Below are 24,027 nucleotides of genomic sequence, written 5' to 3'. Positions count from 1 at the left end.
GCAGGACTCCTCTAACCCCCATTGAAATGTTTTTCTTTGCAGTGTTTGGAGTTCAAAACAACCTGTCTCCAAGCTCTTCATCCCTGACCCAGAATGCTACCGCAGCCTCCGCAGGTCAGCAACAACTTAAGCCTAGAGAAGGTGTGAGGGTCACCAATGTGTGCTGCCTTCTGCCACCTTTTCTATAGTGACTAGAAAGTTCTTATCAACAGAGGCTCCTTCATTACCATCTTGGTGGAGCAGTGTGGTATGAGGGGATATCGAGGAACATTTCCTCTGCTTTGCATGTACAGGAACGGGTCCCAGTACCTATGTGAGCACTAGAGATTTGCTTGCTGGGGAAGCCCTTGCCTGTTTGAGTTGTCCTGAGTGAGAAAATGTTTTTTAAGTGGTGTGCAACCCAATGTCAGTGTGTGCAGTGTGCAGTGTGTGCAGGTACCTTCTTGTCCTTCTTCTCTTTCATTCTCGAATTTTTTCATTGCAGCATATGGGATGAAGAACACTTCTCAGAACAACACCGTGACAAGTACTGGTGTGTCTGCTTCAGCAGGTGAGTGTGACATTCACAGTTGTTTAGGCATGGCCTCGTACAAGCATATAGTGGTAAAAATGAGTTAGAAGTTCAGCCAGCCGAGTGACACTAACACCTGGCTGCTCAGGAGCACGATGTCAGCAGCTGAGTCCCCCACCAGTACCTTTCTGAAAAGAAAGCAAATGAGCCAGAAGCCAAGAATGAGTAAATGAGCTGGTCTTATTCAGATCTCTCCAACTTTGTGGTAACTCAGATGATATAATTGCAGCTTTTTCTGCTCAGCAGGTAACTGGATAGAAGATCACATGTGAAATTGTGCTTCATTTGAGGCCAAAACATTTGCAAGGTTGCTCTTAAACATTGTTTTGCAGTAGTGTCAGCCTCAACCACTCAAAAAACAAGGAATTGATTTATACATGATCAGGTTTATTTTTTTTTCATGGGAGAAGTTGACGTCTTTCTACTGCCTTTTCATCCAAAAATGTTCCAGCTTTTCTGTGCAACTGTGAGAGCTATAAATTAGTCATTTATTTTTTGTGTAAGGGAAACCAAGCTTCGTTTGTAATCCAAGGACTCCTAAAGATGAGGCTTAAAAATAGATGTAAATACCACAGAAGTTATGGTAACATTTCTAATACAGTTTTACTCCAGGTTTGTGCTAGAATAATGGAATAATATCATTTTGTTTATCTTGATTTTCAGTGTTGTGTCAATTTGTGTGCAAATTCAAATTTGTATACCATTCCAGGCATACTTGATACTGCCTAAGGGGAGAAGGGTGACCACACTGATATTTTTGCAACACAGTCTATAAATGGGGCTAGCTGGGGGGCAGGTACTCGCCATCACTGCTCAGGACAGTGATAGTTCACTAATTTACCAGGTGGTGACAGTGACTTGTGTCTGGCATATTCTTTTACTACTGGTACTACTACTGTTATTGCTATTTTCCTTTTGTTCTATTAAACTGTCTTTATCTCAACCTATGTGGGTTTTTTTTTCCTTTCCTTTCCCCTCCTTTTCTCACTCTTCTTCTACCCTTCTAGGGCGAAGGGAGAGCACTGCGCGAGCACCTGCGTGGTCCTAGCTGCCAGCTGGGATAAGCCACAACACTGAGCAAATAATTTCTATAAGTGATTGAATTCCAGATGCTCCCCATTTCTGGTATCAGTTGCTCCCCTGCTAGTGAAATACATATCTCTAAAGAAATCTAATGACATCCATAGCTCTCCTCTTAGCCTCAGGGACCAGTGCATCTCTTACAGGGTGTTTACAGTACTAGCAACACCAATCACAATGGGACTACCTATTATAATGAACAAGTATTGTGGCTTGTAATTATGACTCTGTGGTCCACACTTATCTCCTCCTCTTTCCCATCCTTTACCAATATTCAGGGGGAACCGTTTTGACCTCCCAGGGAGATGACATTCTGCGCAAAGACTGCAAGTTCCTGCTGCTGGAGAAAGAGAATGCCCCACCAAAGAAGGAGATGGAGCTCTTGATCATGACAAAGGACAGTGGCAAAGTCTTTAGTGCCTCCACCACTGGGCTTAATGGAGGTAACTTCTCTTTGGGACATATGGATATGCTGAGGGCAAAGAAATGGAGACGGATCATAGGGGGAGTTCAGAGTTCAGGACACTACGCTTGACTCATGCCCCTGCAAGCCAAACAAGAAGCTCTGGCAGGCAGTTAGCCTTTAACCATGCCAGCTGCAATCTAGGTCAAGCTTTTGCTTTTGAGGCTCCAGAGTGTGCCTTGAAATATTTTGCAAAGCTCAGGAGCTTTGAAAGCAAACACCTAGATCTGGTTTAAACAGGCAAAGCTATTGTGTTTTCCCAATAAAAGATATTCCTTTTCCCAATGAAAGAAAATAGGCCTGGTTGAAGTTCTGGGGTCATGTTTTTAATTATATTTGGTTCCTGTTCAGGATCCTTTGCAGAAGACACCTTGAAGAAGGAGAAGCAGGGATTTTCCTCCTCTTATGCTACAGATACCGGCCTAAAATCAGATGCAAATGGTAAGAATTGGTCCCTGTTGAAATGCAATAGAACTTTCTCTTGCCTCCCTTACTACCTTCCCCTCTCAAGCCCATGCTCTAAGTTTAATCATGTATAGGAAGACTTAAAACCTCTTTTACTGCTGTTAAAACAGGAACATTGAAATCTGTGCCAACAAGGGACAAAGCGACTTACGCAGGTAAGTGATACAATTCAGACTTTCATTGGAAGAAACACCACAGCACAAAATACAAAAAAGCAACCATTCTTGAGTGACATGGGTGATCTCTGTGCAGTGACATCAGAGGGAGGGAATGTTCAGGAGGCTGCTCTGACTGTAGTGTGCTGAGCACATGCCATTGAAATTGGTGCCAGCTGGGATATTTTGGCAGTTGGGTTATTTTTTTATTGCTGGAGAAAATTGGATAGCTAACAGTACAGCTACCAGGACAGATTTATGGGAGGAGAGGGCTCAGACAGACCATTTTGGCTATTGCTGTCATTTATGGCTCAAAACTGTACAAAAAATTGACCTCGAGGGGATCACGTTTCAGCTGTTTTTTTAAAACACACCAAGTGTTGTCCACTGGTGGAACTCCCATCAGGAATTCTGTTCCCAGCTTCCACAAGGACTAGAATTACACCTCCCATGTGCAGAGTTGGGCGTAAAGATTTTTTCCCATAGCCCTTTGTATAATGAATCAGACCTTGGTATCCTTATTCTAAGAGATTCTTGACTCTGAAGTCAAGGAGCTCTTCCTTGACCAGGAGACTACCCCTTCCCTCTTCCAGAAATACGAAATGGTGAAGCAGGGGGTGCAATCGGATCAGCACCATCCTGGTGTCCCTGTGGTTCCTGCTGCAGCTGGTGGAAATGGCTCCTGGGTTTGCTTCTGGCCTGGTTGCTTCTCCTTGGATTGCTTTTTGGACTCATTGCTCTGGGTAAGAAAAAACTGTGGAAGAAAATGTTGAATGGGATAGAAACACAAAGAGAGGGTGAAAGTTGGCAAAGAGGCCAAGTACCAGAGATATCAAGCCAGAGAACTGAGGAGGTTCAGCGTGGTGGTGACTGCCACTGAAGTATTACAAAATGGACAGAAAGAACAGATAAGGAATATAAACCTTTGATGAGGGGTTACATAGTCTTGGGGTGAGTAGAGTAGAAAAACTCCTGAGATCTGAGGTCTTACTTCTCATAGACTAACAGATTCCAAAGTTGTCATTTAAAGTCCAAATATCCCTGTTAGTAAAAGAGATAAAAAGAATAATCCGGCAAAACAAAGTGGTTATCTGAGGGAGTTGCCTCGTCCCTGCTGTTAGAAGTAGGTATTTCAGGCGTGTGTCTGTGGCACCATGTTCCCTAACATTTTCCTTTAACCTTCCAGCGGAAGAAGTGAGAAAGCTGAAATCTCGTGTGGAAAACCTGGAAAAGATCAATGGCGGCCTCCTGACAATTAACCAAGGGAATTCAAAATTAGAAAAGGATGTTTCAAGGGTAGACTTTCTTCATGGTACTCAACACTCCTCCACCTTCCCTTATGAAAATGAAGAGTCGGTGTGGTTGATGGTGAAGAGCAGACTGAACAAGGAAATGGAACGAGGTGAGCAAAGCCAATGTCTGTGATGGTGCATGAGACCAAGTTACTTAAAGGGGAGTGGGAGGTTTTGATTGCCCAAGGGCCTAAAGACCAGGACTTTTAGCGTACAATGAAGCCTGTCGAAAATAGTGCCCTCACAGACAGGCTGTGCTGGAGCTCAGAGTGCTTCCACTAGCACTGGTGGTGCATCCCTTAAAGGCAGAAGAAAAGGGAGAAGAAAGGAGGTTGTGGAGATGCCATCCTGTGCTAGGATGTATCATGTTTGCTGTGGCATGTGAATTTTCCATTTTGAAAGAACTACACAGAAAAATGAACCCACATTTCATTTTTCATACTACTTTTGGTAGCAAGGGATAGATGATTTACTTCTGTTTAGCAGATGATGGAAGTAAGTTAAGAACTGAGGAGTCTACATTCTCCCAGCTTAAGAAGTTTCAAGGATTTGCAAAAGCAAATTTGCTGAGGAAACTCTACTTACAAAGCCATACTGAGATTGATAGCCTGTGTTGCCTGCAGCCTCAAAATCCAAATAGAGGGATTCGTATAGTGAGTAGCTATTCTGTTGTGTAATGCACTCTAACAACCCCTTCCCTTTCCATTACAGGCTACTTCCGAGGACAACCTGGTGAGAAAGGTACAGCCCTATAGTCCCTCTCTTCCTCTGTCCTGTTCCTTGGCTCTGGCAATGCACAAGTTCGGGGTGGATGTTGCCACAAGGGGCACTTGGCACTAAGAAAGCTGAAGCTGTTTTATACCTGAACAAAAGGAGTGTAAAGCTAGTTTGCTACTTAAACTGTAGAGGGCCTTATCCCTTCCAGAACTAACACAGAAGGTGCAGTCTTGCATTGTGCCAGTGTGAAAGGCCAGATCCTGTTTGCCACTAGTGGGTCTGACACTGCACTATTCAAGTGTGAAGTGTCCCTTTCACCCAAAACTCCTTTGTGTTTCGTTGAAGGTGGGAAACCAACTAGAAAAATAAAATTAATGACTGATCATTGGAAATACCCCCAAGATCTCTCCTGATATTATTTTTTTTAATTCTTTCCCCAGGTGATATGGGAGTGCAAGGTCCCAGAGGTGAGTCCACAGTTCCCTGCTTGCTCAGGTGGATTTGCAGCCCGTCATAGGGCCTGGGCAGCAAATGGATTTTGTTACTCCAGAAGTTAGAGAAGCTGATGTATTCTGTAGTTCAGAGACTGCTGTTATGGTTGGGTTTTTTTGCTCTTCTTCTGGGCAAAGGCAATTTTAGAGTTCACAGTAGAAGAGAAAACAGATCTCACTTTGAATCTAGAAACTTCTTTCATCTGGATGAAAGTTGTTCCTGAAGCCCGTCTCTGCCTGGTTTAATCACAGAGTGGTTCACAGGATTTTGTGTGGTGTGAATGATTCAATCCATTGCATAAACACAGGGGGACCAGCGTGGCATTGCTGGAGATGACAGAACTTGTAAACATGCCAGGAACACAAACTGCTTTGAATGGGGGGTGAGGGTGAGCCAATAGGGAAGACCTATTCCCAACTGACTCTATTTCTTTCTCCCTACAGGAGAGCGAGGACTTCCTGGTGTCCCAGGTGAGCAGTGGTACAATTCCCTTTGAGAGAGGGCATTTAGTGACATTACTGTAGGCAAGAGCAGATTTTGCACTGCAAACCTAGCTCGAGGTGGTTTTCTAAAGAGTTGATATTTAGCATAGACTAAGTCACTTGAGTAATACCTGTCTGTAGCTACAGACACAGCTCCGAGACTTGGTTACAAGCAAGGCCTCAGCCTTAGTTGAACATGCCTAATTTGGGGGCGTGAAGATCCCAGTCTACTTTTGAAAGAGTCCCACGGCTGCATGAGTACTCAGCCCAACTTCCGTGTGCTCTTCTATGTATTGTGTTCTCCTAAAGAGATCCCTGTTCAAGTATCCACCTTCCGAGTAATATATTCTTTACCCCAGCTGATGAATCCTTCCAGGCTTCAGGTTCCTCTAATTTGCATGTTATTCTTTCATGGTACACAGGCGAGGACTCTGAACATTTGTTGTGGTTTTCTTTCCAGGCATTCCTGGTCCAATTGGGCACCAAGGACCAGAAGGACCAAAAGGACAGAAAGGCAGTATGGGTAAGCATCTCTATCAATGCTGTGAGTCTCACAACTGATTGACACATGTCATGGGAACACAGACACCAGGTTGGCGTGATCATTCCCTTCCCCCATGGACAAGGCCATGGATCCTCTTGCCCAAGACCTCCCATAGACACCTTATTTTACAAGGCATTTGTTTCTTATAGGTGATCCTGGCATGGAAGGTCCCATGGGACAAAGAGGTCGAGAAGGGCTACCAGGGCCTCGAGGGGAGCCTGGACCCCCTGGATTTGGAGAAAAAGGAGACCGAGGTAAGAACTACATGTTCCATTCTTGGATAAAGCAGAGATGGACAAAAGCTGTAGATTAGGCCCAATATATAAAACACATCTGTGATGGAATTTGATTTGATTACTTAAATCCAGATTTCATTTTAGACATTTCCCAATACAGACAAATCTGGCCTAAGGGATTTTTTTTGGCCAAAATTGCAATAGGTAAACAAGGATTGTTTTTGTTTTGCCAGGTCTCTCAGGTTTGAGTTTGGCAGATCCAAAAGCACTTAGTATAAAGGTCATCTTCTTCCCCGTTATCCAAGTCACCAAAGCTGGGGGATTTCTCTTGCTCATCCTTAAGCCCAGTGAGATGGGATGTTTTCTGGGACAATGCATGCTTATTTGGGTGTTTTGAACTGACCAACAGATTGTTCATGACACTTGCCAGAGAGAGAATAACATGAGGTGGGATAATGGGAAAATGGGATCACAATTGTATTCCATAGTATCTATTAATGTTCTTGTTCTGCAGGTGCTGTTGGTGAGCCAGGTCCTCCAGGGCCACCTGGGCCTCCAGGTGCTGCTGGACTTAAAGGTAAATACGATGGACTTATCTACTCCTAACTGGTGTGAACCTAGCAAACTGGTTAGGAGTAGATGAGTACTCCAGCCTTCCTGTTTCACTTGTGTTGCACTGCAGTAATCACAAATGGTCCTCATTTTAGATAAAATTTACTTTGGTAGATACACATAACCTTTAGAGCAATAAATTCTTGGAGATTTTTAGTGAGAGTGGGGATTGGCAGGGACCTTTCTCAAAACACCAATCTTTAGGATGTTTGATGTTTCCAGCTGTTTTTTCTCTCCTATCAGAAATAATACGGTAAAGTCCATCTCACTAACAGGCTTCTATCAGAGTTACAGATCTACAATCCATGAACTGGGATAAAAATTGCACTATAAAAAATGGGTCCCACCTAAAGCACAGATCCCAGTGTCTCAGCTGGGATGATGATGGAAGTCTTGAGTCCCTTCACCTTACTGTAGGGAAAACCACTTCCTCTACATCACAAAGGAGCTAAGTTGTGTAGATTTGTGGTCTTAATTTTGAAGATGCCAGTGATGCAAAGTCTTCTAGTGGCTGAAGGAATTCCATTCTGCTAAACACCTATTGGGTTGTAGATGCTGTTGGACAAACCAAATGAGATTGTTCATTTTCTAATTGTCGTGTTACTGAAAGAATATCCATGTTCCTTATTCACAGGTCTGATGGGTTCTCCAGGCCCACAAGGTCCTCCAGGTGAGTGCTGCATTCCTTTGCTATGGCATCTGAAGAAAACAAAACCAGAGTGACAGCTTCTCATAGTTATCCTAATTCAGTGATGCATAATGGTGAGTGGGATGTTTTAAATGCCCCGTTTTGTTTTTCTGCAGGTCCTCCTGGCCTACAAGGATTTAGAGGAGAAGCAGGTCTCCCAGGTGCTAAGGGTAAGCTTTTCTCCCTCTCAGCAATTACAGCAGCACTAGCTGGTGGGCTTTTCTAGCACTGCTCTGAGTACCACACCTGGTACTCACCACACCTGGTCTGAGCATTCTGATGCTGGGGCAATGAACAGCATCAGGCTGAGGAAAGGGGAGGAGGAATTAGATTTAGTGAGTGCAAGCAAATATTGAGAAATACAAGAGACACAGAGGTAATAGAGTAATCTCAGTGGGGAAACGTGTTTGGATGGTTGGAATGTATCAAAGTAAAAGAATTTCCAGTTTGAGTTTGTTTGATATCAGAGTACCTGTATTTCCCCTATGATTTTTCTTGATATGTGAAATTCCTTTCCCTTCTGACTTGTTATTCCTATTCTTCAATCATCCATGTATCTTTCAGGTGAGAAAGGAGCCAGTGGAGCCCCTGGACCCAAAGGTATGTTGATCAATTAAATATCTTTTGTGGATATTTTCTTTAGATTCCTTTAGATATGGATACTGTCCATGGGTGTTAACCCTATCCTCCTTCGGGTGTATTTTCTGTGCTCTTGTCAGAAAGCAGACTTTATTTTCTTTGGTAGAAACATTTTACAATGAACAATCTCACAGAATCCTTCCCTTTTCTGTACCACAGGTGATCAGGGTGAGAAGGGTTCTCGTGGAATGACAGGTCAGTGGATTGTTTTCCTGAAGTAACAGCCTATCTAATATATATGTGTATTATTTGAGTTTCAAATGACAACGTAGCCCAGCCAATCCCAGTTAGCTTTCTGGAAAAGTCTAATGATGTTATTGGTTATAAGAGTTTTATTTCTGCACCCAAGTTTAAACAAATAGACCCCATTCTTAATTCCAGTAATCTTGGTAGCAATCTTTCTGTATTTAGCTTTAGGGAAATTTTCCCTCATATGCCCTGTATTCACTTCACTTGGGCTTTTTTAATGCCCAGAGACAGTCACGAATCATGAGGCCTGAGCATCCTGTCAATGCTGGTTTTCAATTGCAAGGCACCAAATATTGCTGACAGTCATAAATTATATCTTCACCAAGATTTGTTTGATTCATTTTCATGCCATTTTGCTACAGGTGAACAAGGCTCAAGAGGAATGCCTGGGCCTCCAGGGGAGCCAGGGCCTAAAGGACCTCCAGGTGGGTAACAGAAAACAGCTGTGTCTGTTTGAGGGGTAATGTCATTTTCACCCAGAGGGTGTTTCTATGAGCACAGACAAGAAAACAATATGGGAGCAGAATCACACTGGCTGTGATACTAGGTCTTTTCTCTAGATGGCTAAGATTAGTCTGGATACTCAGGAAAGATGTCATACAGTTAAGTTTCAAGTGAATTTTTTCTGGATCTTCAGTAATGGCAGCCAAGATTTCTTTCAGATGTAATATGATGAAAAGCCACTTTCTTGTGTTTAGGGCTGTGCTCCACTTAGTAGGACAGGACAACTGTAGTACTATTTCAGCAGTCCCTAACAATCTCTTTTCTTTGGACAGGACAAGCTGGCCGTGATGGACAGCCAGGTGAAAAAGGTAAGGGATTCCTTTGAGGAAGACATGCAGGGACTTTCTGCTTCTCACCACAGAACTCTCCTGTCATTGATGTTCATCTCCCAGACCCTGATGCTGAAAATGGCCAGTTGGCTGTGGGGATACAATAGGTAGAAAGTGCTGCGGGACAGCTGGTGGCCAAGCTTGACTGGATTGGTAGATTGTAAATCACTTGTTAATGGTGATTATATCCCTAGGTGAACCAGGTCTTATGGGAATGCCAGGAGCCCGAGGCCCTCCAGGACCCACTGGAGATGCAGGACAGCCAGGTAAAGCATACAGAGAACAAAAATACTTTTTGCTCCATTGGGAATACACATGTCTTTGTCAACAATTTCCAGCCTTAATTTGAAGTTGAGGGTTGCAGAGGATCTCTGTAGTATAAGATGGTGATGAAAGGAAAACACACGGGGAATCTAGACCATTTGTTGTGATCTCAGGATTGCACATGCTGTAAACAAGAACATCAGCTGCTATTAGCCAACATTCTGTTTACATCCTAGTTTCTAGGCCAATTTACACCACTTGTGGGCTGTGTGCTATAATTTGACATAGATGTAGTCTTCTTCTCCCTGTCTATCCTTTCCCCATCTGAATTTTGCTTAGGTATCTTAGAAATTTTGTCTTTTTCTTCCAGGTCTCACAGGACCCCAAGGGCCGCCAGGTAGGTTTTTCCACTGTTTATCAATGACACCCTTTGATACACGCTCAAAATCCCCTGTCATTTTTCCTCTCTGGTGCTTGTGGCTTCCAAAGTGATATCCCAAGGTTTCTGCATCTCCCTTGGCTTTTGAGACAGGTTTTGTGGTTGGAGTGTTAATTTTTGAGCAGTGCAGGGCCTTGGAGTGTTTGAAAATTTGCCTCTCCCCAAAACATAGTTTGCAACAACATGTTTCAGTTCCCTGTGCTTCCCTGAAAAGTCCTAATTGGCAGCAGAAGCAGAGGGGAGAGATTGAGGCAATAGAGGTGAAAACAGAGGATGTGACATCTGCAAGAAGAGGTGGTCTGGGGGGCACGTCATCAGGGAATTTATCCAGGAGCCTCAGGACAGGGAGCAGTACCTGGAAGAAGCTACAGGCAAATCTAGGGAGCAGTGCCATCATGCAAGGAGCAGTAGGAGAAGGGAAGCCCTTAACTATGCCCAGGGACATTGCCATCTCAGTCTACAGTCTGCTGTCAATTCCTCCACTTGCTGTCAGGGATCTGCTTATAAAAGCTGTAAACCAGGGTCTTGAGTAGGGAGTTACTTCTATAAACCCACAAGTGAAACTCAGCTGGGGTACCCGGAAACAATAGAAGAAACAATATTTGCACTAACCATTTTAAATTGTTCATCTACCTCATATCAGGACTTCCAGGCAACACAGGCCGACCAGGGGATAAAGGTGAGTTTTGTTTCTTCCCTAATACTTATTTTCTCTCTAAGCATTTCATTTTTGGGAGAATTATCTGCTCTGCTGACCAGTCCCTGAATCAACAGTGGCATCTAGTGGCTTTAGAAAGAGAAGGTTTGAGAAACAGACGGTAGGCAAAGCCTCCTTGAGCACACACGAAATGCTGGGCATCTGCTGAGGCACTCAGCGTGACAGTTCTCCACTGAGAAAACCTTAACAAACCTGATTCTGCCCTGAGCATATGAGTGTGATGCCTGGTGACCACAGTGGAAGCTGGGTGCCTGCCTCAGACAGATCAAGGCCTGTCACCTAGTCAGGCTAATACAGTTCTTGGAAAGCTGGAGGATATCTTCTGGATTAGCTGAGCTCCGTTGCTTCCCCCATAACCTTCTAGTACTATGACTTCTCAGACAAGAGATCAAGGACAAAGAGAACAGAAATCAAATGCTTAATAAGACAATGTAATTGAGCTAGTGACAAATCTTTCCCCAAAGAGAAGTTCATCTTTTGTCTCTTTCTTTTCCTAGGAGAACCTGGAGCTCCCGGAAAAGTCATAAGTGCTGGTATGTGGTGCTGTGAGAATTCAAGCACTTCTGCTTTTGGAGGATTTTCTCTGCTTTTTGTTATGCCTCCTAAATTCATCTCAGCTGTGTGCCAGACCTGTACTGGTGCTCCCTGTGTTGGGAGAGCACTTATTCTGTAGAAGTGTGATTCTTTAAGGATAGATTTGTTACACGTTTGCTGGACGTGTCTATATATGTATATGTGTGCAAGTGTATGCGTTTGTGTTTCAGAGGGTTCGTCAACTATCACTCTGCCAGGCCCACCAGGTCCCCCGGGCCCACCTGGCCCCACTGGACCCCCAGGTGTTCCAGGTGAGGAAGCTGCTCCTCTACTGTTGGTTTTGCAGGCAGTTTGCATTGCTGTGCATCCAGTTCATAACTTAATGTGTGATGTTTATTGTCTCTGCCAGGCTGCCCTGTCTGGGAGGCAGGATTGCTCAGCCAGTCTAGATACTCATGGTCCTCACCCTTCCCTGCAGAAAGACCAAGATCTCAGGCAGAGTTAGGGAGGTGGCAGCCTCAAGGGAGAAATGGGATACAGTCACAGGAGAGAAGGGAGGGCTGAGAAGATGAAGAAACTGAAAACAGTGTTGTTTGATCTGATGAGTACAAAGTAGTGATAGGTCGAATCAAGCTCTTTTGCCTCTCAGGAAAGCAGGCTTGTGTCTAATCCTTCTCCTGGCACTGTTACTGAAATCAGGAAGTGCTTGTTTTTCAGTCTTAGCTTTGAACTCAAGACAGCAGAAATCCCACATAGAGCATCTACAGATCTTTCATGCAAACACACACAGACACTGGCTATGCATGCCCTTGGTCCTCAGGCTTCTCTGCCCCAGGTTGGACACTGCCCTCCAGCCCGCCTGAGCCCTGGTTCTCATGGCAGTTCTGGGCCACTCCCAGCTGTGCAGCTGGAGCTGATTCTGGAGCTGGTTTGGTAGAGCCAGCCTTGATTTGCAGCCCGGAATGCATTTCTGTTGTGGTCAGTGACATTCTGGTTGTTTCCCCAGGCTAAAAGGCACCAAGCACCTAAATTGCCACATGGTGGAAAATAAGCTTCTTTTCCAGAGCTTCAAGTAATACATGGGACATTGATGAATTCATACCCTATAGCAATTCCATTTACTTGTGCAGGCAAATACGTTATTTTATAATTTCAGCTCTTATAAAAGAACTATTGATTCTTTCCAGCTACTGTAAAATACAACCAGGAAAATCTAATGCAATCTGGTTTTTTTCCTTTGAAACCAGGTCCTGTTGGACCAGCTGGTCTCCCTGGACAGCAAGGTACTATTCTCCATCAGCTTTGATTCTGCTTCTTAAGATAACTCAATTCATTAGTTTTCCTTTGTTTCTAATTCTCCCAGCCCTTGGCACAATCTCTCTCCCTTTTGTTTGCAGACTTTTTTCCTTTCAGTTCATTTTGCTGCATTATTTGGTGTAATTAATCTTGTAAAGAATTTCTATTCTTTTTTTCTTTCCCGGGGGAAGAAGGGGTTGATAAAAGCGAGTATGATGTGGATGCTGCAAATGTCTCTTTTTCATGTTATTTTTTCTGGAGGTTGGTATTTCTAAGGCACCTCTCAAGTGCAGTTGCCTTTCTGTGGTAGGGAATATAGCCCAGCTGGGTACCACCTGCCATTTTGAAAGGTGGGAGAGCAAACTCAAGCCAAATTGGGAATAATGTCACTGTGAAACCCCTGTCAATTGGACAGACATCTGTTTGGAATGGTCTGAACAGAACTGACTCCTGAAAACCTTTCTTAGCCAGTTTTCTATGATCCTGTTAGGGCAAATTGTGCCATAATTTCCACATTTGAGTACAGTGCCCCTCAGAGACAGGGACTGAATTCATGCTCCCAGTTCAGCAAAGTCTGAGCCTGTTCTTGAGGAGGTGAGGAGTGGGTACAAAATGTCTCTCAATTAAATAATTCATTTTCTTCTTTCTTTTTTTCCCCTGAAAAAGGTCCACGGGGTGAGAAGGGATCCCCAGGTGAAACTGTGATAGAAACTATCAAAACAGAAGTCTCATCATTAGCATCTCAAAGTAAGTGGGGCTGCCTTTCCACTCCTTTGCTTGGAGAGGTGCCAGATGCCACAAGGTCTGCTCACAGCTAACAGGAGATGACTCTACCTCTTTCCACTCAACATGATATAGGGGAAGTGTGTGTGTGTGTATGTTTGGTGGTGGGACAGCAATACCAGCTACTCCTTCTGCTCTCCTTCTCACCTGTGCATCCCCAAGAGCTTTCAAAAGGAGGTAGATGGCATCAGGCCCATGTCAGGAAAAGGAAAGCTGAGGAATGGTGAGTGGTGAACATTCCTTAGCAGCAGAGATGGTTACAGAGCTGTGAGGTTTCAGCCTGACCTTTTAGCCACTGTGCTCAGACAGGGAAGTTCCCTATGTAATATGAACATGGAGCCACCTGTAAGAGGAAAATCACTTTGAAAAGGCACATTAATCTGAGCAACTGAAATCAGAATCTTGCTGCAAATTAGAGGACAAACTCACAGAGGAGCAAATGCTATTTTAAGATGAAAATTAGCGAAGCAGAGCAGAGTGGTTTAACAGCATCCTGAGAAAAATGTCTGCTTGCCCTGTGCAATACCAAATGTGTGGTGCACTCACAGTCAGTATTCCTAGGGTCTGGGACCTCTGCAGTTGTGCAGGAGAGGTGAGGTAGGGGAGGGCATAAAAGTCATAAATGGTTCTTGCCTGATCACCATCTGAATGGGGTCATGTAGATTCAGACCGTGCTTCAGTGCTGTTCCCGAGTCTTGGATCTCAGCATCACTGAACTTTGAGTGTGTGCTGTGGCTTGGAAGTAAAAATCCATCTCCAGTCAAATAACAGAGTGCAGCTACTTGTTAAATAATGGCTGCTTACTGTTCTCCTCCCAAAACTTGCTCCTCTTTGAAAGAATCTTTCCTCTCCTTGAAAGTTCTTTCCTTCCTGTAGCCTTTGAGTCCTTTGCTCTTTCCCTCAGCAACCATTACTCTCCAGAGAGGTCTCCTCCCTGTTTCTAATACACTGCCAGCCTGCTCAGCACTGTATTTTGGTTCATGTCCTAACCTGCATGCTGCCAATTGAATACTTCTCTCCCCTCTCTGTCTCAACTTTGAGTTAGGTCATCCAGGTCCTGCCTTAGTCCACCTTTGAGTGTAAGAGCTTCTAACAGCAATGTAATGACAGTGTTTCCATAGCAGCAGTAGCTCCATAGCAACAATTTTCCCTTTTTCATTTGCACAGTGATGGCAGATTTACAAGGGCGAGCAGGACCACCAGGTCCCCCTGGACCACCAGGTATGTAACACAGCAGAGGTCAGTACATAAGCAGGGGGACGTTAACACACATGGCACGTTTCTGGGCCATACAATTTGGTGAGTAAATATTCTATAATACCCCTGTTTCTTTTGTCATCAGGTGAATCTATTCAGGGACCCCCCGGACCTCGTGGTCCCCCAGGTAAGAGCTTGTTTCTCTGAAACAAAACTGGAAAGCGGGAGGTTTTTCCAGTGCCTCTGTCCTGTGCCTTGTGGTATCCCAGATGCAATCTTGGATCTGGTGGAAGTTAGTAGGGCTGACTCTACTGGAAGCAGAATTTCACATAATGGGTTCCTACCAACACAATTTCACTGCAATATAGTTTCACAGGAGCATGACACTGCTCAAGAGAGGAAATCTGCTTTGGCAGAGGTTTGCTAGCCAGAGTAGTAAATCATAAAAGCCAAACTCTTAGGGAAGACACTTAACGTTCTCAAGTTCCCAAAGGAAGTAGCTGGAATCAACCCCATGTTTACTTCTTACTTGTCCAGCCTTAACTTCCAGCTGGGGACAGACAGAGCACTTCTTACTGTGAGGAACATATCCCCACTTCACTTCCTGTAGCACAGATTTCCCTTTCACAGCCAGAAGAGGGGAGGTGCAGGAGCACGTGAGACAGGAGCATAACCCCATTCCTTGCTCTCTGCTCAGTAGCCAAGGGATACAGGTCAGGTGTGTGATGAAATGAACCTTCCTTCTCAATGTAGTGAAGGCCAGCTGGGATAGACACTCTGGACCACAAAGAAAGGTGTTTCTCTGTCCTGTATCTGCTGTGGTGGCAAACGATCATGAAAAATAACTAATAGGGATAGATGTGTGTAGAGAAAACCATATTACTACCCTACACTTGGAAATATTTGAGTGATGGCCATGGCTGGAGATGTAGCAGCTCTGAAATGCATTTGTTTACATTGCTAAGGCTTATCCTTCCTAAAGCTTTTTGTGTCCCTTTTGCCTAGGAGAAGGATTGCCAGGACCTCCAGGCCCACCAGGGAGATCAGCATCTTCTATATCCACCTCAGGTAGGCTCTTCCCACTCATTCTCTCACCTGTGGCCTGGGAATGTCCTGGCTGTTGGGGCTCCAGAGAGCACATCCTTGGCTAGAACTAGTTGGAGCCAGAGGAAACCTGTGTCATGTTCAGTTGGAGGTCATGAAGAAACCTTTTTGTTTTAATTACAGAAACATTCTTACAAGGCCCGCCAGGTCCACCAGGCCCACCAGGCCCGAAGGGAGACCAAGGTGGGTATATCATGCTGCCTCACCAAGGTACTAGATGGATCTCAGCACCTCAGACTGAAAAGAAGGAAGGAAGGGCTTGGAAGCAGAAAATGTCCTGCCTTTCTGTGGCTGCAAGAAAGCTAGCACAGTGGTCACTGAATAGGGCTCCTGTTTGCTGCCATAAAACAAGTCAGTCTTCATCAGAGTAACTTATTAGCCTCCAGTACTGGTGTCAAAGCAATCGCCATATTCAGATCTGACTTTGCAAGCCCATTAGATTCAGGAGCATTCAGAGCCACAGATTTGCCATTAGCAAGGATTGCAAAATGCAGCATGGACTTGGCTAATTCAATGCAAGGAGGTAGCCCTATGAAATGTAGCTCAGGTCTCAGCTGGCAGGCAAAGATGGGATCTACTCCCTTTACCCATTTCTGCCCTGCAGATTGTAGGCCATGATAATATTCTGTGGTGCGGGCTGGGATGTTGCAGATCAGAACAAAGCAAATGCTAACACTGTTCCTCTGCTCCCCTCTTCACAGGAGAACGAGGTCCACGAGGATTCACAGGTAAGGAGGCTTCCAGGAGATATCAGTGGGGTGCAGGGTAGTGTGCCTGTGTATGTGACTGATCCTCTCTTTCTGTGTTCCCTGCAGGAGAACCGGGTGAGCCTGGGCTGTCAGCATTCTTCTCCCACGTCTGTGCCCCCTCTCCTCCTCTAAATTCATTGTCCCTGGCCAAAATCCTGCTCTATTGAATCTATCTTAATTTTAATGGAGCCAGGATTTTGTCCACACGCTTTATTCCTGTGAATCTCTGATTCTCCTTCTGCAATTGGCAGGTGAAGGAGTTACCATGCAGGGACCTCCAGGCCTGCCAGGCCCACCTGGACCCAAAGGTGAAGTTAAAAATCTTCTTTCTTGTTTTGGTGGTGGCCTTGCACAGCCAGGTGTGGTGGAGACTAAAGGATGGAGAAGCCTGGTCCTTTGAGAATTAGAGCTGTGCCCACCCCCGGCCTTTTCAGGCAGAGCAGGACCGTGGCAATAGAATTCTCTGAGCATGAGGCACCTGGGCAGATCACAGAAGGCTCAGGAAAGCTGCTGTGGCCTCTCCCTTCTGCTTCTCCCTAACAAGTTGCTAATGCAAATAGTCATTACAAGGGCTGGGTAGTTGCTTCTCTGACATGTAGCTCAACTGTTTTGCATGACCAAGTATACAACATGCAGTGACACCCATTATAACTGTCTGTCTCCCTGACTCTGGTTTCCAGGTGATGCAGGTGTCCCAGGTGCCCCTGGCATCCCAGGAGCATCTCGAGGTAAGAGGCCATACCATCATTGCTCTGATATTATCAAGAAGTGCTGACCTCCTGGTGCAGGCTTTGAAAAACCTCCTTTGGGTTTTACAAGTGTACATGGCAACCTAACCTGATGGATTTTTGTGTTCATAACCTCTTTTTCCACGGCCTACCTTAAATCAGACAATTTAAGAATTGCAAGTTTTCTGTTTCCAGCTTACTGGAAATCCTTTGAGCCAGAGTTTGTCCTCATGGGACATGAAAGAAAGGGATTCCAGGTTGGCTAACCATGTTCCACAAGGGATTAGAGAAGCTGCATTGAACCTTCCTGTGGAAACACTTCTGATCAGAACAAAAGTGCCCTTTGTTCAGTTTTACTGACCCTCTGGTGGATTCATGTGAATTAAGCTGCTTTCATTCTGAATGAGAGCATCTCTGTATGCAAGATATTAATGCAGTTTCACAAAAAATACATATGGATTAACTTAAGTGTCCCTCCATGTGAAGAAGCCCTCTGCATCTCCACATCGTGTCCTAGGAATGCTACCTCAGGGTGTTGGGAAGACAGACACCTTAAAGAGCATGAGGTGTCACTCAACACTATGGTGACAGGAGTCACTTAGGGCCCACCTGTATTTTGCAATGGAGACCAGTGAGGAGGTTCTTGAGCTGGTGCTGCCCAGTCTGGCTGGGGTTGGGAGCAGCAGGGTAGTGAGGTTAGCCTAATGAGCTTGAGTACTTTATGGATCTCCATCTATATGGTGTGCTCTGGTGCACAAACTGACCAGGTCTGTCGGTATGAAGCCAGGGAGATGTCTGGACTTGTGTTTAAGGACGAAGGGGTGTGGTCTCCATACTCCATTCCCAAAGCCCTTCCCAGACCTGTGGGAAGGCCTCAATGCAAGCACACTGTAGCATCACTTGGTCTAACCCAACCATGCCAAAAACATTCCTTCTCCTTACAATGCTTTCTCTAGGTGGATCAAGACAAATTCAGGGACCCCCAGGACCTCCTGGCCCACCTGGTCCTCCTGGCCCAGGAGGAAGTTCATCTCAAGAGATTCAGCAGTATGTCACTGACTACCTGAATAGTGAGTAAAATGAGATCTTTGCCATGGGTCACCAGATGCGTGCCTATCTCTCTTTTGTTCCCTGGGTCCTTTGTCACTCCCTTTAGAAGCAGCAGCCCTACCGATCTGGCCTTATTTTTGTTGAATCCTACAAAGTGGTGTTGCCTGCTGTGGCCTCTGCAGAACTGTCCTTCAATCAGCCTGCTTTTTGCTGGGGGAAGAGAGTCCAGTAATTATGCATATGGCCCTTGTCTTCCCTCTAGTGATATGGGCATATCTTGTGCTTCCTACCTAGGTGACAACGTAAGGCATTATTTGACCGGTGTCCGAGGCCCACCAGGCCCTCCAGGCCCACCTGGAGTCATCACCACTGCAGATGGGACGAGCTTGGATTATGCAGAGCTGGCCACCCGTGTTATGAGCTATATGACAAGTAAGCACCGTGTTGGTGAGCTCTGTTCTGAGTCATGCTCTTGGCTGAGCTTGTGCAACACCTGGAAGGGAGAATCAGAGGAGAAACAACAGTCTGTCAATAGCAGCACCTCATCCCAGTTATTTGTCTTCTGCTGTCTTGGCCCAGGACTCCACACAGTTGAGGTGCCCTCTGAGCATTGTCCTGTTTTGGTGGTTAAATTAACCATGGTTAGATTAACTAATGGTTGCTGCTGTTTAAAAAGTCTCATATTGGACATAGCTGTTAGACCCTTTAACATCCCAAGATCCAGAGGTGGCTATACCTGGTCTCAGGTATCCTGGGGCTGTCTTGTATGCTTGGAGCCCTCCTGAAGTAGATTAAATTCCCAGAGCTTGTGGAAGCAGCCTGCAATCTTGGTCAGAAAAGCACAGACCACACTGTTGTGAGGAAAACCAGTCTGTGTGAAACACTGTCTGATTCACAGCTGGTGGTATGGGAAGCCCATTCCACCAGTTAAACCAGATTAATTCAGCTTTCCTTTGTCCTTGCCTGACCCCTCTTCACCTTCTGTCTCCTCTTAACCCTGCCTGACATAAAACCTTTTCATCCCTGCAGGCTCTTCAGATCGCTATCAGTCATTTGCCAGTTCGGTATCAACCACATCCGTTTTGTACCAAGAACTTCTGGACATGCTGCAGAGTAAGTGATCCTCAAGGGGGGTTTGGGGTAAAGCATCCCAGCAGCCTGGTGACCTGCCCTTCCCTTCTGTCTCCAACTGGAGTTACCAGCAGCTGCTTCGGAGGGCAAAGACCTGCCATAGGTGCTGCTGACCTGCAATGTCTCCTTCCAAGTCCTTTGGAGGCAGATCTATGTGTTTTGTAGTGGAGATTTTCCATGCTTTCCAGGAGCTATGCTTTCTTATCTGTTTGCTTTTCATACCCACTGTTGTAGCTCTGCAGTTTACTGCTCTCTTGCCTCCCTGTCCCTCCTTTTCAGGAATTCCCCACAATTTCCCCCAATCTCCCACTAAACCTTGGACTGGTACTTTCTAGCTCCTCCGCTCTCTTAGGGTTCCTCATTCCTTCTTGCCCACTCCAAAGTCTTTGTTCTTAAAGTGAGAAGACCCAGCTCTGTATTCTTTGACACACGGTGCTACTGTGGGCTGATAGATAAATCACCAGGATGTCATTTTGCTGTGCTTGAAGGTATTGCTGATGCTGGCCAGAACTGCAGTCCTCCTGTGTGAGCCCGTCAATCAGATTCCATGTTCCAAACAGACAAAGGGCTGCTGAAATGCCACAGAGCTCAGCATGGTCTTTTCCCTTTGCCCAAGATGTTGTCCAGGGTATCCTGAAGAAACAGAGCACAAGGAGGTCCCTTTAACAATCTAAATTCTCGTCCTCCTCAAACCCTGAGTTGCAGGGGGCTCCCAGCCGTGTCACAAATGTTCCTGACACCATACACAGGGCACTCAGAAAAGGAGAGAGGGGAAAGGAGCTTTGCATCCACAGGTTTTGATGGTCTCCCTACTGGTGGTGGGGATGCTCAGGTCATAGACTGGGAACTCCTCCCACCTGGGGTCTTTATAGCAGCTGGAGAGTATTAAAAGATGCATTTTTTTCATTTCCAGGAGAAGAAATTCGTCGGTATCTAATTGGGCCTCCGGGCCCACCAGGACCTCCTGGACCAGGGGGAGATGGCGTGTCTCTGTCACTGGATTATGATGAGCTGACCAGACGGTTTATCAGCTACTTGACAAGTAATGGCCTTTATTAGTCTGCTTTTCCCTCTGTTCCTTCTGCTTTTCCCTCTGAGCTCATGCTGTCAGTGAAAACTCTTCCAGTGTCACCTGTGGGAATCCCTGTGTACAGAGATCTCCTCGCAGGGATTGCGAGAGACGTGGTAGAGAACAGAGGTGCCCTGTAGCTAAGATACTGTCCACAGGCTCTAGTAATGAGTTCTTGCTTTGCTTAAAACTGAGCTTAAGAACACCGTTTCATCTAAGCCAACTTAGAGGTCCCAACAAATTCCACTGCTCTGCTTCATTTTCCCATCTGTAAAGGGGTGACATGGCGTGAAGAACTGTAGGGCAGTGAGAGCTCTCGAGCATCCCCAACAGCAGTGCTAAAGTGCCCAATCCTGGTAGCTGCAACTGTCTGTCTGCTTAAAAGCACAGCCTGGTCTGTGCTTGCTCCCTCTGAACTGCCCTTGGGGACCAGATCTCACTAATGGGCTGCTCCAAAGGTGCTCCATGAGCTGTGTGGAACTTTTGCCCAGAGCAGAGGCCTGATGCCTGCCTGTCTGCAGGTGCCTTTGTGTTGGGATTAACTGGGTAAGTTTTAATTCCAGTCCAGAACAGGGCTTGAGCCCCACTTCTCGACACAATGTGCTGCTGGGAACACTTCTCCTTGCAGGAGTCCCCCCTGCATTGCCTGTGAAGAAGCCCTGCAGCCTCTGTCATGCTGTAGCACCCTGTTCTGATAATGTACTAATCTTGGTTCTGTTTGATTTTGCAGATTCTGGGATGAGCATTGGGCTCCCTGGACCACCTGGGCCTCCGGGGACACCTGGTGTATCTTACAGTGACCTGACAGCCTACCTGCGAAGTAAGCCAACGTCTTTACTCCCCCACCACATGTCCCTGCACACCACCAGGATCTCTTTTTACAGGCTCAGTCACAGAATTTCCCCTTTTACCCATCGCCACAAATAACCCTCTATGAGCCTCTGATGGTCCCCTGCCTTAGTTAGTGGCACTGCAGGCCACCTGGGCTCTGCCAGGACCTCCACAGACCACGAGGGGCTGTGGGCAGATCACCCTGCTCCTGTGTTGAGCAGCAGCAGCAGCAAGGTGCTGTCATGAGGATGGAGGAACCCTTTATCTTCTCTGCATCTGCCACTTTTTAGAAGTATATTTAAAAATAGGCTCTTCTACCCTCTTTGGGATCTCCTCACATCCCAATGTGATGTTTACACACAGGAAAGTACCAGGAAGGCTGCACCAGAAGGTGCTGGGGAGAAAAAAGCACCTTATACTTGGTTGTGGTTGGCTTTACCTATATTGTCAGGGAAGGTTCTTCAGGGTTGTGGTGGTTTGGGTGACTCCTTTTCTTCCCTTGTATCTTACAGATTCTGAATTCAGTGGTCTCGTCGGGCCCCCTGGTCCTGCAGGGCCCCCAGGACCTCCAGGGATCCCAGGATCACCTGGCACCTCTCTGGAGGACGTCTCTGCTTATCTACAAAGTAAAGCACTTGTGTTTCTCACAGCTGGCAGGGAGACTCTGGGGGACTGAGGCTGAGATTTAGCTTTCCTGGGGCTGTAACTGCCCACTGAGAACAAAGTCACTTGAAAAAAAAATTGCAGCAACATCAGCTGGAAAAGGATAGAAGTTGGGGTTGGAGCCTTTAAATTTTCAAGATCCCTAGACATGTGTGATTTCCTTGTCCTCTCACTGTCAGAAAGTAATTCTTCCTCTCTCTCAAGGTGTAGGATACTCCTCCTTCTCTGGAGTCCAGGGTCCACCTGGCCCTCCTGGCCCTCCGGGACCACCAGGCTTCTCAGGAACCGGCCTCCTGTCCTATGGTGACATCACCAACAGTGACGAGTTCAGGAGCGAGCTGATCCAGTACTTGAAGAGTAAGGGGACACCATCCATCCTCCCTGCCCACACCCTGAGCCGTGCTTTGCCTCGTGTAGGCTGCTGGCTCTGCCACAGAGGAGGCAGTTCTGTAGAAGCCTTCTCTGAACTGGGGCTGCAGCAACACCTTATCTCTACAGCCAGGTCTACGCAGGACTGCTCTGCACCCTGTAGGCTTGTGTCCTCTCAGTCCATACAAGGCAAAACTCCCTGTTGTGAGCCAGAAGGGACAGGTGCTGGGCAGTTACAATTGGCCTGTGCTGAACAGCAAGTCCTGAGTGAACAGCAACACCTGCAGAGTTTTGCTGTGAGAAAAGGATTTTCTTTGACAACCCCCTGGCTACAGAGCAGTGGATGCTGTGGGGGTTGGAGGGCAGCGCTGAGCCTGCTGTGGGGCAGCTTGGGCTGAGGCCTCATGCTGACAAGGCACCCAGGGCAGCCTTTCAAAAACATGGGGAGCCCCTGACTTGTGGGAGACTGGTCATGGAACATCTGTGTTGGCAGAGGTGCTGGAAGTGGCCTGAGAGGAGTGCATGCTTCTGCAAAATCGTTGGGCTGTTTCCAAGATTGGACACCCCAAATTGTGGGAGAGCTGGGAAAGAGGAGGGTGTCACACCATTTGGAGAGATCAAAATTGACATAAGTGCCTGTTGCCTGAGAAATGGCACTGGATGAGGGTGACTCTGGTGATTGGTGGGACAGAATTTCACACTCCAGTTTTCATGGAGGCGGTAGTACGGGACCTCTGCCCCCAGACCCCAGTGTCCCTGAAGTCTCCCCTCTTGTATTTTGCAGGTGATGAAGTTCGAAGCTATATCTCAGGGCCACCTGGGCCCCCTGGGCCACGGGGACCACCAGGACCCAAAGGAGATAGTGGCTTGGTGGCTGGGTCTATGTCTTCATCTTACCAAGGGTTACGGAATTCCGAGCGGATGCACGGAGGATCCCTTGGTGCTGAGGGGTCCCATGGGGGATCACTAGGCACAGGCAGCTCATATGGCAGCTCCAGGAGCAGCATGTCATCCTACAGTGCCTCAGTGGGCAGTGATGGCTCCTATGATGCTGTCATGGGCAGTGATGGGTCATTTGATGGGTTGCTGACAGAGGAGGAGTCACACAGGAGATCGGCAGGTTCCAGTAGATCCTACAGCAGCTCCTTCAGTGGTTCCCTGGATTACAATGAGCTGGCACTCCGCGTGTCAGAGAGCCTGCAGAGTGAGTGCAATGTCTGCTTGTCCTGACCCTCCCTGTCCCAGCCCCTAATCTGTGCCTGGTGTCATGCTGTTCACTTCCCTCAGCCCTCCTGCTGCCCACAGCTCTCCCTTACACCTCCCCGCCTCAGCATCCAGCCACAGTTTTCCTAGAGCTCCTTTCAAATGACACCTTTAATTCCTCAGGCCAAGGTATTCTCCAGGACCTGATGTCTTACAATGCACAGGGACCCGCAGGTCCCCCCGGCCCTCCTGGTCCCCCTGGCATCAGCAGAGTCTTTGCAGCCTATGGCAATGTCACCGCAGACCTCATGGACTTCTTTAGAAGTAAGTGACATACTGACTTTGTGTTTCTGGCTCATGCAGATGAGATCTCTCCAACTC

The 24,027-nt window shown here is 46.4% G+C and overlaps 1 protein-coding gene across 1 annotated transcript in view; it reads left to right on the top strand.

Moving 5' to 3' along the window:
- Positions 1-24,027, top strand: part of COL17A1 (collagen, type XVII, alpha 1) — a 36,316-nt gene that overhangs the window by 10,202 nt on the left and 2,087 nt on the right. Inside the window, exons 11-53 of the mRNA XM_014958138.1 lie at positions 43-114; positions 485-550; positions 1,930-2,094; positions 2,466-2,555; positions 2,690-2,734; positions 3,328-3,477; positions 3,921-4,136; positions 4,738-4,767; positions 5,184-5,210; positions 5,679-5,705; positions 6,178-6,240; positions 6,411-6,515; positions 7,012-7,074; positions 7,744-7,779; positions 7,914-7,967; positions 8,362-8,397; positions 8,596-8,631; positions 9,048-9,110; positions 9,462-9,497; positions 9,713-9,784; positions 10,153-10,179; positions 10,865-10,900; positions 11,437-11,472; positions 11,704-11,784; positions 12,721-12,756; positions 13,436-13,516; positions 14,720-14,773; positions 14,895-14,936; positions 15,755-15,817; positions 15,977-16,036; positions 16,555-16,581; positions 16,669-16,677; positions 16,854-16,910; positions 17,283-17,330; positions 18,287-18,400; positions 18,675-18,812; positions 19,410-19,493; positions 20,425-20,553; positions 21,311-21,400; positions 21,924-22,037; positions 22,279-22,431; positions 23,228-23,647; positions 23,830-23,970. Of these exons, the coding sequence (XP_014813624.1) occupies positions 43-114; positions 485-550; positions 1,930-2,094; positions 2,466-2,555; positions 2,690-2,734; positions 3,328-3,477; positions 3,921-4,136; positions 4,738-4,767; positions 5,184-5,210; positions 5,679-5,705; positions 6,178-6,240; positions 6,411-6,515; positions 7,012-7,074; positions 7,744-7,779; positions 7,914-7,967; positions 8,362-8,397; positions 8,596-8,631; positions 9,048-9,110; positions 9,462-9,497; positions 9,713-9,784; positions 10,153-10,179; positions 10,865-10,900; positions 11,437-11,472; positions 11,704-11,784; positions 12,721-12,756; positions 13,436-13,516; positions 14,720-14,773; positions 14,895-14,936; positions 15,755-15,817; positions 15,977-16,036; positions 16,555-16,581; positions 16,669-16,677; positions 16,854-16,910; positions 17,283-17,330; positions 18,287-18,400; positions 18,675-18,812; positions 19,410-19,493; positions 20,425-20,553; positions 21,311-21,400; positions 21,924-22,037; positions 22,279-22,431; positions 23,228-23,647; positions 23,830-23,970 (3,492 nt within the window). The remainder of the gene's footprint in view (positions 1-42; positions 115-484; positions 551-1,929; positions 2,095-2,465; positions 2,556-2,689; positions 2,735-3,327; positions 3,478-3,920; positions 4,137-4,737; positions 4,768-5,183; positions 5,211-5,678; positions 5,706-6,177; positions 6,241-6,410; positions 6,516-7,011; positions 7,075-7,743; positions 7,780-7,913; positions 7,968-8,361; positions 8,398-8,595; positions 8,632-9,047; positions 9,111-9,461; positions 9,498-9,712; positions 9,785-10,152; positions 10,180-10,864; positions 10,901-11,436; positions 11,473-11,703; positions 11,785-12,720; positions 12,757-13,435; positions 13,517-14,719; positions 14,774-14,894; positions 14,937-15,754; positions 15,818-15,976; positions 16,037-16,554; positions 16,582-16,668; positions 16,678-16,853; positions 16,911-17,282; positions 17,331-18,286; positions 18,401-18,674; positions 18,813-19,409; positions 19,494-20,424; positions 20,554-21,310; positions 21,401-21,923; positions 22,038-22,278; positions 22,432-23,227; positions 23,648-23,829; positions 23,971-24,027) is intronic.

The sequence above is a fragment of the Calidris pugnax genome, unplaced genomic scaffold (assembly GCF_001431845.1).
Source record: "Calidris pugnax isolate Ruff unplaced genomic scaffold, ASM143184v1 scaffold4, whole genome shotgun sequence".
Taxonomy (NCBI): Eukaryota; Metazoa; Chordata; class Aves; order Charadriiformes; family Scolopacidae; genus Calidris; species Calidris pugnax.
The sequence above is the reverse complement of the archived record's forward strand: the minus strand, read 5'-3'. Positions and strand labels throughout refer to the sequence as shown.